The sequence below is a fragment of the Morone saxatilis genome, unplaced genomic scaffold, assembly GCF_004916995.1.
Source record: "Morone saxatilis isolate NCDOM2014 unplaced genomic scaffold, NCSU_SB_2.0 Contig16, whole genome shotgun sequence".
In the NCBI taxonomy this organism is placed as follows: Eukaryota; Metazoa; Chordata; class Actinopteri; family Moronidae; genus Morone; species Morone saxatilis.
The window spans coordinates 6,296,720-6,311,398 of record NW_023339718.1 but is presented as its reverse complement, the minus strand read 5'-3'; the positions used below and the strand labels follow the sequence as shown (position 1 = coordinate 6,311,398).

The window sequence follows — 14,679 nt, the reverse complement described above, 5'->3', positions numbered from 1 at the left end:
TAGGAGGGGGCAGGCGAGGTTATGTGAACGGTGCAGCTGTGCGCGCAGCAGAGGGATTTGAGTGGAGGGGGGGAACTCCAGGCAGCCAGGTCCTTCACTGAACCACCAGCTCGAAACACAGAGGAGAAGAGAAAAAATTCAACCAAGCAGCGAGCCTTTCGAACCAAACACAACTCACCGCCGCCCCCTTTGTCCGCCACCCCTCCATCCCCCACTCCTTCACTCCTCCGCTCATCCACTCTAGCCCTTTACTTCCCAAATTGGAAAAATAAATAAATAACGATTGATGCTTGATGGCAAGGATAAGAGTGCAAGAGAGAGGAAGAGGAGAAAAAAATAAACAGTCATGATTTATATATAGTGTAGGGTATGCTTTTCTGACGGCCATTTGTGGTTTTACTGTCCATTTTCACCTCTGATTGTCAAAATAACTTTTAATAATTTATTAATATTAATAATAACAATAACAATTATTATTAGTATAATAAAACTGTATTAGGAATACAGAATTGTTGTTCAAGTTTGCTGCCTTTTTGTTCGGGGGGATTTCCCCATGACTTGACGTACAATTCCAAAATCACTCAAATTTGTTTAAAGCTTCCTCCCCGCCTCTCTTGTTTTGCTCGCTGAAAGAGTCAGAGCCCACGTAGGAAGCGAAGGATGGTGCGGCAGACGAAGACCCAAACTTGCTTGTCAGCCTGTGTGATCAGTCGCTGTAGAGAGACAAGGCAGAGGTGGCTGAGAGACGACAGAACACAGAATGGCATCGGCGTGCACTGCTAATGCATTCAGCCTGCCACCGTATCCAACAACAAGGCAAAATATCACACAACTCACTTCACAAGATGTTCCTACAACAACAACATCAACAACAACAGACACATAAATGCACACACGCGCGCAGACACACAGTTATACGCAAGGTGCGCACACATGCATAAATAACCACACACAGCATGTTAAAAACCAACCATGAGGAACAAGAATTTGAAAGCAAACAAACAAGTCAGAATGTAAGCAACTTGTCTGAGACTTTGTGACAGAAAAATAAATGAAAAATGAAAAAAACACGTTTTGTTTTATGAGAAAGGGAGCTAAATTGCTGTGGTGCACCAGGAATTAAATTTTTTTTGTACTTAAAAAAAAAAAAAAAGTTCCTTGCAGATTTTAGCTTAACTGTGAACTATGTTAAGCACAATGGTGAGTGCTGAACTAAAAATAGAGCGTGGTCAAACAGCAGTAGTGCTTTGGCAAGAGGGGTCATCTCCATGTGATACAGTGGCCTTCACTGTAGCCACATATTGAGAGCAGAGGCACTCTGCCAAAGCTTGTAGCTTCACAGCAGTAATTTAATATTTGTTTGTCTCTATTATTTCATTCTCCCCTCTATCCTTCTCCCTCTCTCTTTTGCTTATGGAGGTTAAGTAACAGTAAGCTTTATCAGATTACTGGGTCTGAGGTCTCTTTCAAACCTCTCTTTGCCATCTTGATTTTGTGCAGCTGTGCAGACTCTTTAATCATACGCTATCTTTTTTCACTCGCCCTCCCCTCCTCTCCTCCCTTCTTCTCGTCGTCCCTCCTCCCTTAACATATGTTAATTGGCTGCTTTCTGTGACAAATTACGAGCGCTCGCTTTGATGAGGTCGGGTTGTGATGGTGCTGGGAGTGGATTACAGTGGAACTGCCAGACCCTTGCCGGTTCCCCCTTAACCACTCCAAAAAGAAGCGCGGCACCCAGCCGATGACTAATGAGAGGCTTGGACTGGGTCTGGCCCGGCTCTGGCCTTGGTGGGGCCACTCCCCTAAAAAGAGGCAGATCTGTAGGTACCGTATGCCGCAACACACCCTCCACAATCCGTACAACCTTTCGCCTCATGCAACCCACCACCAGCTCTGCTCTGGGAACTGTAAAGCACTGTGTGGAGTAGTTCAGGCTATGTGCTGTGTATATCTTATGTCACTTTTTTCATTATAGATATTGGAAACGTTTCCAATACAAATTGCTTTTTGATTTCATTTGCTTTCTTTACGTTAAAGGCCCCTAAATTTTACTTGAAACAAAGCACAGGATATGAAGTATAGATACGTGTGTCTCAAGTTTACATTGTGTGTGTGTGTGTGTGTGTGTGTGTGTGTGTGTGTGTGTGTCTGTGGTGAAGAGAAAGTGCCTGGAAACATTATACCAGCCTTGCTTAAACAAACACTAACAGTGGAACAATCTCTGTTTAATGATGCGCAGCGTCAACAGGGAAACAATGCTCACCAATAATCAGCACAATCAGCTTGCGGTAACCAGAAAAAAAGAGGAGCGAATCTGACATCATCCTAGTAGAGTCTTTTTTTTAAATCGTTTTAAGTATTGGGTGGGGTGGTGGGGTGTCAAATTCTTACTCTGTCTCCCTTCAATCTGCCTTACTCCCTCTTTTTGCTCAGTCTCTCTCTCTCTCTCTCTCTACCTCTGCCTCTCCTTCTTTCTGTCTCTCTCTTTCTCTGTCACTTTCCCTCTCTCTCCCTATTCTACGATCTAGGTTACTCGGTTTCCTAGCAGAGCACAGGGACCAGAGGAAGAAAAAAAAGAAAAAACAGAAGGTCGAATCTATGAAGGACATCCTTGTTGAAGTGTGCAACCTTCTACTTCTCTGTAAATTACCCACACGCTGTGCATAGACTCAAAGCAGTGGTGTGGCTCTCACTTCAGCTCAGCAAGGCTGCGACCATGACACATAATGCTGTTGGAGTGTCACAATGACAGGGAGAGGCAGTGTTCTTTTGAGTGTTAACTGTTTACAATTTGTAGTTTTTTTGTCTTTTTAAAAATTAGTTTGGTTCCTTTAAGGCGTGCACATGTGCCCAGTGCAACACAGAGTCATGCTAGTGATGAAATGTCCGTTTTATTGATTTTTATGGATATTATTTAAGCCCCTCAGCACGCTGGACACAAGTCATAACAGTAGAGAGGTAGAGGAAATCACCAGTGTTCAACAGCCTCAGTATTTGCTTGTTATGGTCACGACTTCAAAAATAATCACTTCACGTCATAGTATCGTTGTGGAATCCAAATTTGCTGATGAGGCGAGACAAGGGAAAATAGTAAATTCCACAACTTCCCCGTAGATCTGCCCATACCCGCATGCTGACTTAGTTACAACAAATTGCCAAAAAAGGAAATCATTTCATTTGCCTCTTTCCATCAGCAAGTATTCAAAACAGATAACCGCCCACGAGCAAGCACGCATTTCTATACCCACCGAGTTGACAGACACGCACGGATGACCCCGCACACGCAGTCGCATATGTGCTGTAAAGGTTGACAAAATTAAGCTGGTGAAGAAATAGGAAGTGCGCCGGCATCTCGTGGTTGCATGAGGGTTAGCCATGTTAGCATTAGCCTGCGGGCCTTAATTGAGGCCAGGAGGGAGCATTTAATAATTGCTGTCAGAAGATCAAATTTAATTCTCCTCTCTTCACAGCCACCACTGCTGTAGGGTAGAGTGAAACAAATTGTCATCAGAGATTTCTAAATGAACAAAGCTTTTAATTAGGGTGATTAGAATGCTGTGGCAAAGAGAAAGAGTAAGGGGTGTGGGGGTGTGATGAAATCATCAGCGGATCATCTCAACCATGATTTTTGGTGTTGATACAGTGCGGGGTGGGAGTGGGGGGCACACGACTACTGGGAAGTTTGCTGTGCTCGAACATAAGTAAGTGTGGCCCGTGCAGCAATGAGCCCTTAGCCTCCGTTTCAAACCTCTGACACAAACACACACACATACACACACTCCTCTGCCCTTCTCCCCCCGCTGGAGAACATTGCTAACATCCTGAGACATTGTCATACTCGGCAGGGAACATAATTGGGTGAATATGTCAGTGCTTTGTGTTCTTAGTGACATGACTCCCGGCTGTTCCTGTGGGGGCTGGGTACACTCATTGAAGGGTTGCACTGCATTGGTTCATTGTTCATTACGGTGTTGCTCTTTTTTTTTTCTTTCTTTTTGCTTGTTTTTATGAACATAATAGATGAGCAGGGAATGAATTATCTGTGCACCTAGACGTACAACTTGTGACTCTGTACGCGTGTGTGTGCTCATTTTCTGTTCCCGTCCCTTCGGTGTCAGCAGTTGGTTACACCTGGGTCCTGCGGTGCACGGGGCAACATGTGAATTGAGACAGGTTTACACTCGCTGGAAAACATGACCTGCGGCAGCGCTTTGTAAATGACTTTACAATGACTGGAGAGAGAGAAAGACAGAGAGACAGAGAGGAAGAAGTGAAAGAAACTGTGGCTTTGTTGATAAAGTGAAACTTAAGTTAAGTTATTTGTGTTTAAACATCAGATGTGTATATCACCACACTCTGCACCACTTCCATATTCAAAACCATTTTAATACCTCTTATTTTCCCTTCTGCCCAACTTTGCTACATTTCCACCTTGGACTGTGTCACCTCTATTACTATGATTCTTTTTTTCTCTATCATCTTTTCTATCTCTTTATACTTGAATGCGTCCATTGCCCCTCCTTATGCTCATGCCATGGAAAGACTGAATGCACTAAATGGTGATTCATTCCAGCCTTTCCGGGGCCTCACCAAATTGTGGCTCGCCTTTGCTTCTGCTTTTTCTTTTCTTCTCCTTTTTTTCTGATACAATTTTTTCCAACTTGGCACAAGGGTATGTGTGTGGCAAGTTTGTCATTGCGGTCCTCTAAGTTTATTTGTTTATCACTCATGGCTATAAGCCACTGTCACAACATAATCGACAGGGAAGGCCTTTTTAACCACGGCAGCTACTCTTCCTCCCTATCCCCGTCTGTCTAGCTTCGCCACGCTTTCATGTGTGCCCTCTTGCTCGTCTGCCTTTGGCCTAGCAGCTGTGGCTTTACAGCCCTTGGCCTCCATTCAGAGAGGGGGGTTGACGCATTGTGTCAAGTCATTTTGTCCTTGGGGAAGTCACCAATGGGCTATGGAAAGATGGCTCTCACCTGTCTCCATACTGGCTCTGACGGATGGCTACCTGTCTCCACTGCGGCTCTGATGGCCCAAGGCCCCTGTTTGCTGGTGCTGAGTGAGACATGCAGCTGCCCAAACGAAGGGCAGGGCTCTGTACTCTTCCACCTCAATTCCTACCCTCTCATTACTACCTGATACTATCACACTAGAGTTGGCAAAACTCTTCACAAACAATAAAATATCTAAATCTAAAAACACAAATCGGAATTAATCCTACTAAATTTAAACCGATAATCAGAAAGTGTTTATACGGACAGGACTCTAGGTAGAAAAACCTGAAATGTTGACCTTCAATATTATAAATGAAAAGAAATACTTCATATACATATACATACAATATCTGAAAGTTTTGTATTATTTTAAAGATAACACATCATAAGTAATTTGCGGTGGAGAGTTAGTGCATCAAAGGTGCTGTATGAATTGGCAGTATAAAAACAATTAAAAACAATTATATTAATGTTGATATTAATATGGTCTCATATTGTGCCACTACAATCAGTGTCTTAGATTTATTTAAAAGTTAATAGAATTTATATTTAGGAAAAACACTTTGCACAGCAAATAATTGTTTTGTACATTTAATTTGTCGACCCAGTTTCCCAGTCTGTGTTTTCGCAATATGTCTGTTGCCTCACTAAAAAAAGTTAAAAGTTTATGATTATGAGTTCCCTTATGTATTATGGGTATATAGGCTCTTGGTCTTATAAAGCAAAAGTGACATCTTAGGGAACTCAAAGTAAGCCCTAAAGTATATTGTATTTGCACTCACCATGTACTGTTGGCGATTTGATTTTGATTCCCAATTTTTTGCTTTCCAAACAAAGTGATTTAGGGAAGGAAGCACCTTTGGCACCTTTGATTTCACATCCTTCCACTGAGCTGTCTGTCTGTCTGTGTGTGTGTGTGTGGTGTGTTGTGTGTGTTGTGTGTGTGTGTGTTTCCTGTCTTTCTGTCCTCCAAGACCCTGGGGCAGAGCTGATGGATTGAAGGATAAGAGGGGAAACAGTGCTGGCAGTCTCATTAGTATGAAAATCAATTAAGTTTAAAGTTGAAGTATGAAGTTTTAAGTTAAGAAATTGGTTGAACTGTGGTTGGTGAGAAATGGAGAGCTCATCTTGTTGCACTTGAGCTGCTACTTATAACAATATACTTTGTTCCATAATGTCAGTCACACTTACGAGTGCTTGACAGAGTGTATAAAACTTGTGCCAACCACGGGCTATTGGCTCACTTTCCTCCTCATCAATAGACAGGTGTCTCAGTTCAAAGGCACGTAGAGATTGAAAATAGAATACATGTGAAACTGTCTCTATCTCACTAATGATCCAACTAAATCATGAGCTAATAGAGAGAGACAGGTGAAGACATATCCTCCAACACACACATAAGAACACGCACACACTATAGCCTCTCAAATTCAAGTTAGCTAGAACGCTCACCGGAGAGGAAAAAAAAGGAATGAACACATTATAAGATGATCCACCACTATCACTCTAATCCCCAGATGTACATGTTGCTAATCTCTTTAGCCGCTAACATGTTAAATTAGCCCTAATATCTGCTGAGATTCAGAGCCATAGAGGCCCACCTACGCGTGGGCTACCGCCCAGGTTTAGGTCACTCTTCTCCCCCAGCACTCAAAAAAAGATACAGACATTAGAGTGGGGGGTGGGGGTGGTGGGGGCTGAGGGAAGTAGCAGTGATAGCCATTCGTCACCCTGCCTATCTCGCTCTGACAGATGGGGAGTGTGGCGTGCCACATAGAGGAGTCACTGCCTGTAATGACATTAGAGGCACAATGAGACCTGATACACATTTTTTCTGTTCCCATCCTGCCTGGCCATCGACTCGCTCCTTTGCTTGATCCTTCCCCTCCTCTCATTTCTGCTGGTATATCTCCATCCATCCTGACAGGAGATAAAGTGCTGTGTACCACCATTTCCAAATAAAGCACAAACACACATAAACGCACTCACAAACACATCCACATTTATGCCGGCACACGCGGATATAGCTACATCAAAAACACAAAGAAGAATCCTCCAAAAATCTACACATCTGAAAAAAAAACTTTAATGTTCTCCAGGAAAAAAAAAAGTCTTCTACATGACAGAAATGCTCAAGAAAAAAATGGAGCACTGTGAGTGTGTACTGACATTCAGATTGTATTTGGAAAACCATATTAAAGCGCTTTTTTTCGTCCTCCTCTTCAACGAAATGGGAGTTTATTTAAAAAGAGAGAGCGTTTATTTAATGTACCATACACCTCCTAAAAGGTTTACTTACTGCAGTGTAATATGTTATTTCAAATCCTCACAACCACATTTCCTAGGAGGATAGGGGATACTGGCGTTATATATATTTTTTTTTTCAGGACACATGCTATTACCAAATGTGTTGCAGATGTACCATGAGCCTCGCTGTGCTGCCGAGGTGGGGTTTCTTGGAAAAACATCGCCAATCCTGTCATGATAAATCACCTTCCCCAATTTGCTATAACGTGTAGAATTAGGATTCGAGAACATCAGCATCAGCAGAATTCTACACACGTTGCATTTATCGGCATCCCACTTTCATTTTCCCTCACAATTCTCTGAATGCAGAAACAATCTTAAAGATAATTGGGTGCAACTTTTGTTCTTGGAACTAAGATTCAAGTGCATTGCTACTCATTTGTTGTCACATCCCTCCTCCTCGTGCACAAACAGAACTGCAGCTGTCTTTCAAAGTGACGAATTAGTCCTGAGCATGAGTCAAGGTAAAGTTCCTCTTTCTGCCCCCCGATTGATTCACAGGAGTCGTCTTCAGTGTCTGTCCTCAATAACGAAGCCGCATTAACAAGCACCCTACAGACTGTCTATTAGAATGTGAAAAAGCGCCATGTGCTGTATATTAGTTTTTAGTGACTAAACACTTGGGAGAGAGGCGACCTAGAATCAAGCCTTGTGGTGCACTGAGTGTATATGTTCTCATCGTCCTCTCAGCTCCACTTCTGAGACACACAGAGAGAGAGAGAGAATGCTCATTAGATCTATGTGCTGAATCGCTGCTCCCTCTCCATCTCTCCCATCCTCCCCCAACCTTCATCCCTCTTTCTCTCTCTCTCTCTGTCCGTCTGCTTAACAGATGGGAGGGTCGTGGGTACAGCTCTTCCCCTCCCCCTGGAGAGGCCTGGTGCCTGTTCAAAAGATCCCTCTTTATGCTTCACTCCATTTTCCTCTCTTTTCTCCATTTCTCTGTTTTCCTCTCTCCACTCTCCTTCTCTTTCATTGTCACCTCTCCAACTCAAAGCACAGAGAGTTGGGACCCGGGATATAAAACAAGCAGAGGAGCAACCGTTGTCCTTCTGTCTGCTTGGTGCCAGCGTGCTCTCTGACCTTAGCAGCCTCCCGCTCCGGCCCCCTTCCAGCTACCAGGCTAGTGTGAACGCAGGCATACCATTAGTCAGACTCCACAGAGAAGATAAAGATACCCTTTTGTGTATTCTTTATTTTCCACAGCTCATTCCCTCTTTCCCTGTGCCTCACTTTGGGATTAGTAAATTGGCTTAATGTGTACAAGCTTGTTAGTTCTCTCTTCTGCGTCGCTCTATGTGTCTTCATCTTCCCTCGTTTCTTTCTCACCTCAGTTGCCCTCTCAAGGTCAGGTGTCAGTGTCTGCCCCTGTGAAAAATTCCTGCTGAGGATTACTGTCCCGTGCCACTTGACCACGCTCACTAAGCAGTGCTTGTTTCCTGCATTTCCCTCCGTTTCACTGTCTTGGCGTCATGAGGCTAAATTGGATTGAGTGATTCAGTGGTAATCTGTTAAGTTAAGTGATGCTCTATCCACCACGAGGGAAGGAGACGGAAGGAGAGGGAAGGGAGCCCGGTGAGGAGGTGGGTACTCAGTTCTTATCCAGGAGCTGCCTGGCACTCATATGGGACGGGGGCGGGTGTGAGGAAAAGTGGGGTGGTGGTGGAGGGAGAGGGGGGAGGAGTGGGGACGGAGGGAAGGGAACTTGCGTCGTCGTGTAGGAGGAGGTAGAGGAGGCAATAGTGAGAAAAGATGGGGGGGGGTTGGCTGAGGTGGGGAGGCACCGACACGGGGCTAAGCGGCAGCAGAGCCTCACCTCAGGGAGCGTTGGCTAGTGCTGGGAGCCAAAAGCAGGGATTAAATGTTCAGGACACGGGCTTAGTCTTAGCGTTAATGTTACGTAAGGCCTAAGGTGTTGCCCCAGCGGTTGTTGACATTGAGAGGTTCAGCTCTGCTCAGTTGGCTGTGGGAGGAAACGAGGAGGAGGAGGAGGCCAGGAGGCAGGGATCACAGAGGTAACGCCTCCTTGTTTGGAGCGATGCCCGGGCTGGGTAGTGTTGAGTACAAAGACTGGGAGGGAATGATGCTGTCAGCCTGTGATTGAGGTACGCCGGCTTGATTGATATCCTTGTCTGGCTGTCTTGTGCCAAGCGCCTTGGTGTTGGCTTGTAATCCTAGTTTGTCTGACAACATCCTTCTTTGTTTTTTTCCAGAGGGCAGCTCTTTGTTTTTCTGTCTATGGATGGGTGTGTTTGCGCAGAGCAATGCTAAAATGTTTTGGATAGCCTCTTCAGAGCTGCCACAGAGTTATTTTAGATCTTGTTATTATTATGATGGTGCAGTCCGGCTGTTGTCCTAACTGCCAAATGATGCATTTATGTTTGTATCTCATTTCTTCCATAAGTGGGCGTATTCCAAACCATCAACTCAGGAAGTTTTTTGTCATGCATTTCATCATTGTTCAAATTGTATTGTCTCACTTTGTTTCCCATTTTTTGTGTGATGGAAGCTTTTGGCAGAGAATTATATACAAATTAGTTGATGTTATTCTTTAAAAATGTCTAAATCTATGTTATGCATATGGACTCCGAAGGCCCACATCATCATACTAGTCTTGGCTATAACTCTACTCTACTCATTTTGAAAAAAATCGAGCAGGTGGTACTCAGCCTGTGTTTTGTGTTGAAAATGAAAAGATCTGCAGTTATGTATTACAGTTATAGGCCTTGGTCTGTCACTAAGAGCCACAGTATCCCTAGATGTCCCTATTACGCGCTTTGATTGTCAATGTCCTACTCTCACACAAAGAGGTCAAGTGCATAGCAATGTGCTGCGCTCACCTCAGGGGTTTAGAGCTTTCTTGTGCTTTCTCATGCATGTTACTCAATAAATACATGGATTCAGGTTAGGGGAAGATGAAAAAAAAAAGGAAAGAAGGGGAAAGGAAGTGCATTACAATGTGCATGGATGTGTGCGGGAGTGCGCAAAGGAGAGAATATGAGAGAGTGAGGAAGAGAGCAAGGGTGTATGGAAGAAGAGAGAGAGAGAGAGTGATAGAGAGAGAGACTGAGACTGACATGTCTTTTGGTGAAGCGGTGTCGTCTTCCACATCAGTGTCTGATGCTTGTGCTGCCAGGTGCCGGAAATCTGGTTCAGAAAGGAGAGAAGAGAGAAGAAGGGGAAAGTAGAGAAAAAAAGGCAGGGGAGATGGAGGATTTTTTTTTATTTTTTTTATGTGACGGCGCTGACAGCTCCCCTGCATTGCACTGAGCTTAAATAATGGGATGCTCATTTGCATAACGAGGGACGTTATCACCTCTACTGTCAAAAGAAAACACAACAACAGTTCTTCTGCTCCTCCCTGAGATAGATTGGGTTGGCCTACTTTAGCACTCTGGAGAGATGCACTGGAGCTCTGGCTTAGCCAAACTCACACAAGAACACACACACACATGTGCGCACACACACATGCACGCACACACGGACACACAGTCACTCACTCACGCAAACTTTTTGGAGCGCAGCTTTCTTCTTTGCACATGCAGTCCAGCTCATCAGCTGCTGGCCTCCACTCATGAAACTCTGGTACACACACACACACACACAAATGCACAAGTGCATTTATTCAGATGCTCCTCAGATGCCCTCATTGACATGCAATGTCTCCAGCTGGAATAAGTTCATGTTGGAATTTTGTTTAATATAATTCCTGTCTCTAAGAAACGTCCTTTTACCATGAAAAGATCACTCTTGGCACTTTTTTTCTTTTCTTATTCTATTGTTTTTTGGCTTTGTTTTACCAGAACATGGCAAGACTGAGCTTGGTTTTACATCTGTATTCTACCCTGCAACTCACTTCTGCCATTTTGGAGATGAGCTGCAGATAGAGTAGAAAAAGCTGTGTCTGGCAGTTCCACTGTCAATACAGTGCAGTTCGTGGGAAGAAACAAAATGTATTTCTCAGTCTGGAGGTAATGTTACAGTGTTGGTGATTAGAGCGTTTAAGTTAGCGGCACTTCCAAAACACTGTCAAACTCTCTGTGAACGAAGCGAGATCCTGACAGCGCTGTCTCCTCTCATAGTCGGTGCCTGGGAAAAAAATGCAAAAACTGATTTGCATGATATCGACAGTGAAAAACACAGCGGTTCTCACAACATTGTTGACAGATTCTTTGTCTTTCTTCACCCTCCCTTGTGGCTGCCATGATGCCACTTTTATTATTTTTTCTCTCAGTATTTTGCCATATTTCATTTCATTTAATGCTCATTCTCTCCTCCCCCTCCCCATTTCTTTCTTGCAGGTACGGATGCTGGAATCTTTGAGTTGATTGGAACAAATAGAAAGCAGAAAAAAAGGCAGATAAAGAAAGAGCAGAAGAGTGAAGAGAAAGAAGAAGAAAGAGGAGAGTGAAGAAAGCATAAAGTTCTTTAGAAAGAGGAGAGAAAGAAAGAGACGGGGACGATGGGGAGGAAAAAGATTCAGATCACGCGGATTATGGATGAACGCAACAGACAGGTAAGTCCCTGGGGGATGGGAGGATGGATGAGTATGAGGGTGGGGAAGAGGAGGGGTGGAGGAGGGAGGAAGGAGAAACACCCTACACCCCACATAGCCCTCAACAATGAAGGTCTTCTGGGAGTCGGGGCAATATGTGAACCGGGCGACAGAGAAGTGTATGCGGGGATATTGCTCTGGGTGGAAGAGTTCCATCGGTTCGTAAAGGCAGGTTTGTTTCCCCCTCAATCTAACAAACCACTGTGAGGACACCTGGAGCCTTTTTCCAAAAAGGGATTTGCATGAGAACATTTGTAATTCTTAAAAAACATTCTGCATATCCCTGCCCGCTCTGAGGGCTGCGGCCTACACACAACTGTAGTACCCTTCACACACCCAACCTCTCACACCATGCCACCCAGTTTAGCTCACTGGCAGTGGAATATTACCGGGCAGAGGGTGGTAGCACCAGAGAGGCAGGGTGGGAGAAAACATAAACAAGCAACCAAACAGAGATGGGATGGTCTGAAGTGACACACTACATTTGGGCCAGCAGGGTGGAGATGAAGGGCAGCCTGGGAGACAAACACTGAAACAGTATTTTTCTTGAGCTAAATGAGTAACAGTAGGACTGCTGTAGCTTTCCCCTGTGTAGCATAAGAGATACGCCTTTAAACCAGAGTTACTGTACATCATAATAAAACTGGTCAAATAGCAAACCTAACAATGGAATTCTTGCAAGACACTTTTTCAACAACAGCTGGCATTACTTGAGTGAGACATAATAAATTGTGGACGGCGTGATTCAAGCAGACACTACCGTCTGTGGCAGGAAATAGATAGAGACAGAGCTCTCTCACTGCCCCCGAGGCCCACAATTGATCATTTCCTGTGGCACGACTGACCACTGACACTTTGTCAGCTTCCTGGCAGCCCAATTGGATCCATACGCTGCTAACGTGGCCCCTGGATCACAGGTCAAACACGCACATAGACACACACACACCTTGTCTGAACAGAGACGCGCTTCATTCCTTGTGCCACATCTTTATGATCTGACATCGTAATTGTCCACAACCATTTCTCGCAGCGCGCTTAATCAAACACAGTCATTTGTGGTCAAAGTGACATAGAGAGACTCAAGGAATCGATTGGTCAATGCTGGAGAAGTAATTGAAGCAGATTGTGACCCCTGTCAGGACACATCTCAATGAATGTAATTGCAAGTAACAAGAGGATAGTGAGAGGGGAGTGAGAATGTGACTGAACCTGAGATAAAGAGGATACTTCCAGTAATCATGATTTTACTGTCTGTGATACGCAGCTGCTCATCTTGAAAACAGGGTGCCTTTAGAGTCACACCTGCAGCACAAAAATGAGAGAGTGAGAAAGACACATAGGAAGAAAGTTTTAAAAATCAGTCAGGGAGAGTGTGTGACAGTACGCATCTATGTGCTCCGTATTCTGATTTATGTATCTGTTATTGAAAGAGAGGCAGGCAGACAGAGAGACAGAGGAAGAGCAAGGAGGAGGTCACAGAGTTTTAGATGAGGACTAAAGCTATCATGTTGCAGCAGCACCCACACTTCCTCCTTACTGTTATCTCAGCCCTTCTCTCTCATCCCACCTTAGACTAGGCCCGCCAGTTGCACCAGGCACTCCGGCTCCTGCGGATAAGGAGGGAAAGAGGGAGACAGGAAGGACACCTGAGGGGAATCGATGCCTGAGATATCCGGGCTTTACTTACAGGGGAGGAGGAGAGAGGGGAGAAGAGAAGGAGGAGAGAGAAAGGGTTCAGGGAAAGGAAAATCAATACATCACTGGATTTTGTTGTTTTGATCTCTAAAATGATAAATAAACCTATTTAGTTGTTTGTTTAAGTCAAACCACAATTCCTACTGATATGATGTCATTAAGTCATGTGGAAAATACAACACGCAAACAGAAAATATGGCATTCAGTGTCATTAGACCTTTGGTCTAAATAAATGACATCACCATATTTTGTAGAGGCGGACATCACAAGACAGAGACAGACACAGAAACTTAAATTTTCTTCTTAAAAGAAAAAAAAAAACAAAACAAAAAAACGGAAGCTTTGGATTTGCATATTTTCACTTCCTTCTTGAGGAAATGTCCCAGAGCCGAAGCCAAATAAACACCAGAGGAATTTGTGTAATGTTGCTTTCAACCTCACATTCTTTACATACTTGTACTGTTTTATGTTTAAAAAGTTTTCCGTCTTCTTAAAGCTCTTCTGTGGTCTTCTGCGGCTCTCTATTGTTTTTATGATCTGTACATAACATAATATAGTGAAACATATTTGACGTAATTGAATATCCAACACCTCATAAACTTGTATAAAACAGAAAATGGTACAATTCCTGTTTCAGTCCAAAATAGCAGTATAAAGCTATTGTAATATTTCCCCTTATTCTTAAATGCCTGCATACACACTTCACACTGCAGCCCTCTTTGGAGTGGCACCACTCTGTGTGGCTGTCAACGCTACCTTGCCACCTACAGGGCCACACTGCCTCCCCACCCCTGCCCTCCCTGCAGCAGCAGTATCATAGTGGGCACAGGGCCTGGCTCTCTCTGGGCGGCCACTTTGGGCTGCCACCCCCAGGCCCAGAAACACTTCCCCAGAGCAGGGGCAGAAGGGCCAGGCCTCCCTGGCGTTGACTGGCTGCCCGGAGCTCTGGACAGTGGGCAGCAGTGTGTGAGCCCTGGCTCCAAGCCCCCCGACCACTCAGACCCTCTCCCAGCCTCGGGCACATGAAAGAGCCCCCTGTGCCATAAACTCATGGGCTGCACACAGAGAGCAGACTCTCTTGCCCCAGCTAGCACACACACACACACATATAGGCACACACAC

At 44.5% G+C, this 14,679-nt stretch overlaps 1 protein-coding gene across 8 annotated transcripts in view; it reads left to right on the top strand.

Moving 5' to 3' along the window:
- Positions 1-14,679, top strand: part of mef2cb (myocyte enhancer factor 2cb) — a 72,798-nt gene that overhangs the window by 20,916 nt on the left and 37,203 nt on the right. For all 8 annotated transcript variants that reach the window (XM_035657914.1, XM_035657912.1, XM_035657916.1 and 5 more), the window contains one exon: positions 11,609-11,823. In XM_035657914.1, the coding sequence (XP_035513807.1) occupies positions 11,770-11,823 (54 nt within the window). In that variant the 5' untranslated portion in view covers positions 11,609-11,769. The remainder of the gene's footprint in view (positions 1-11,608; positions 11,824-14,679) is intronic.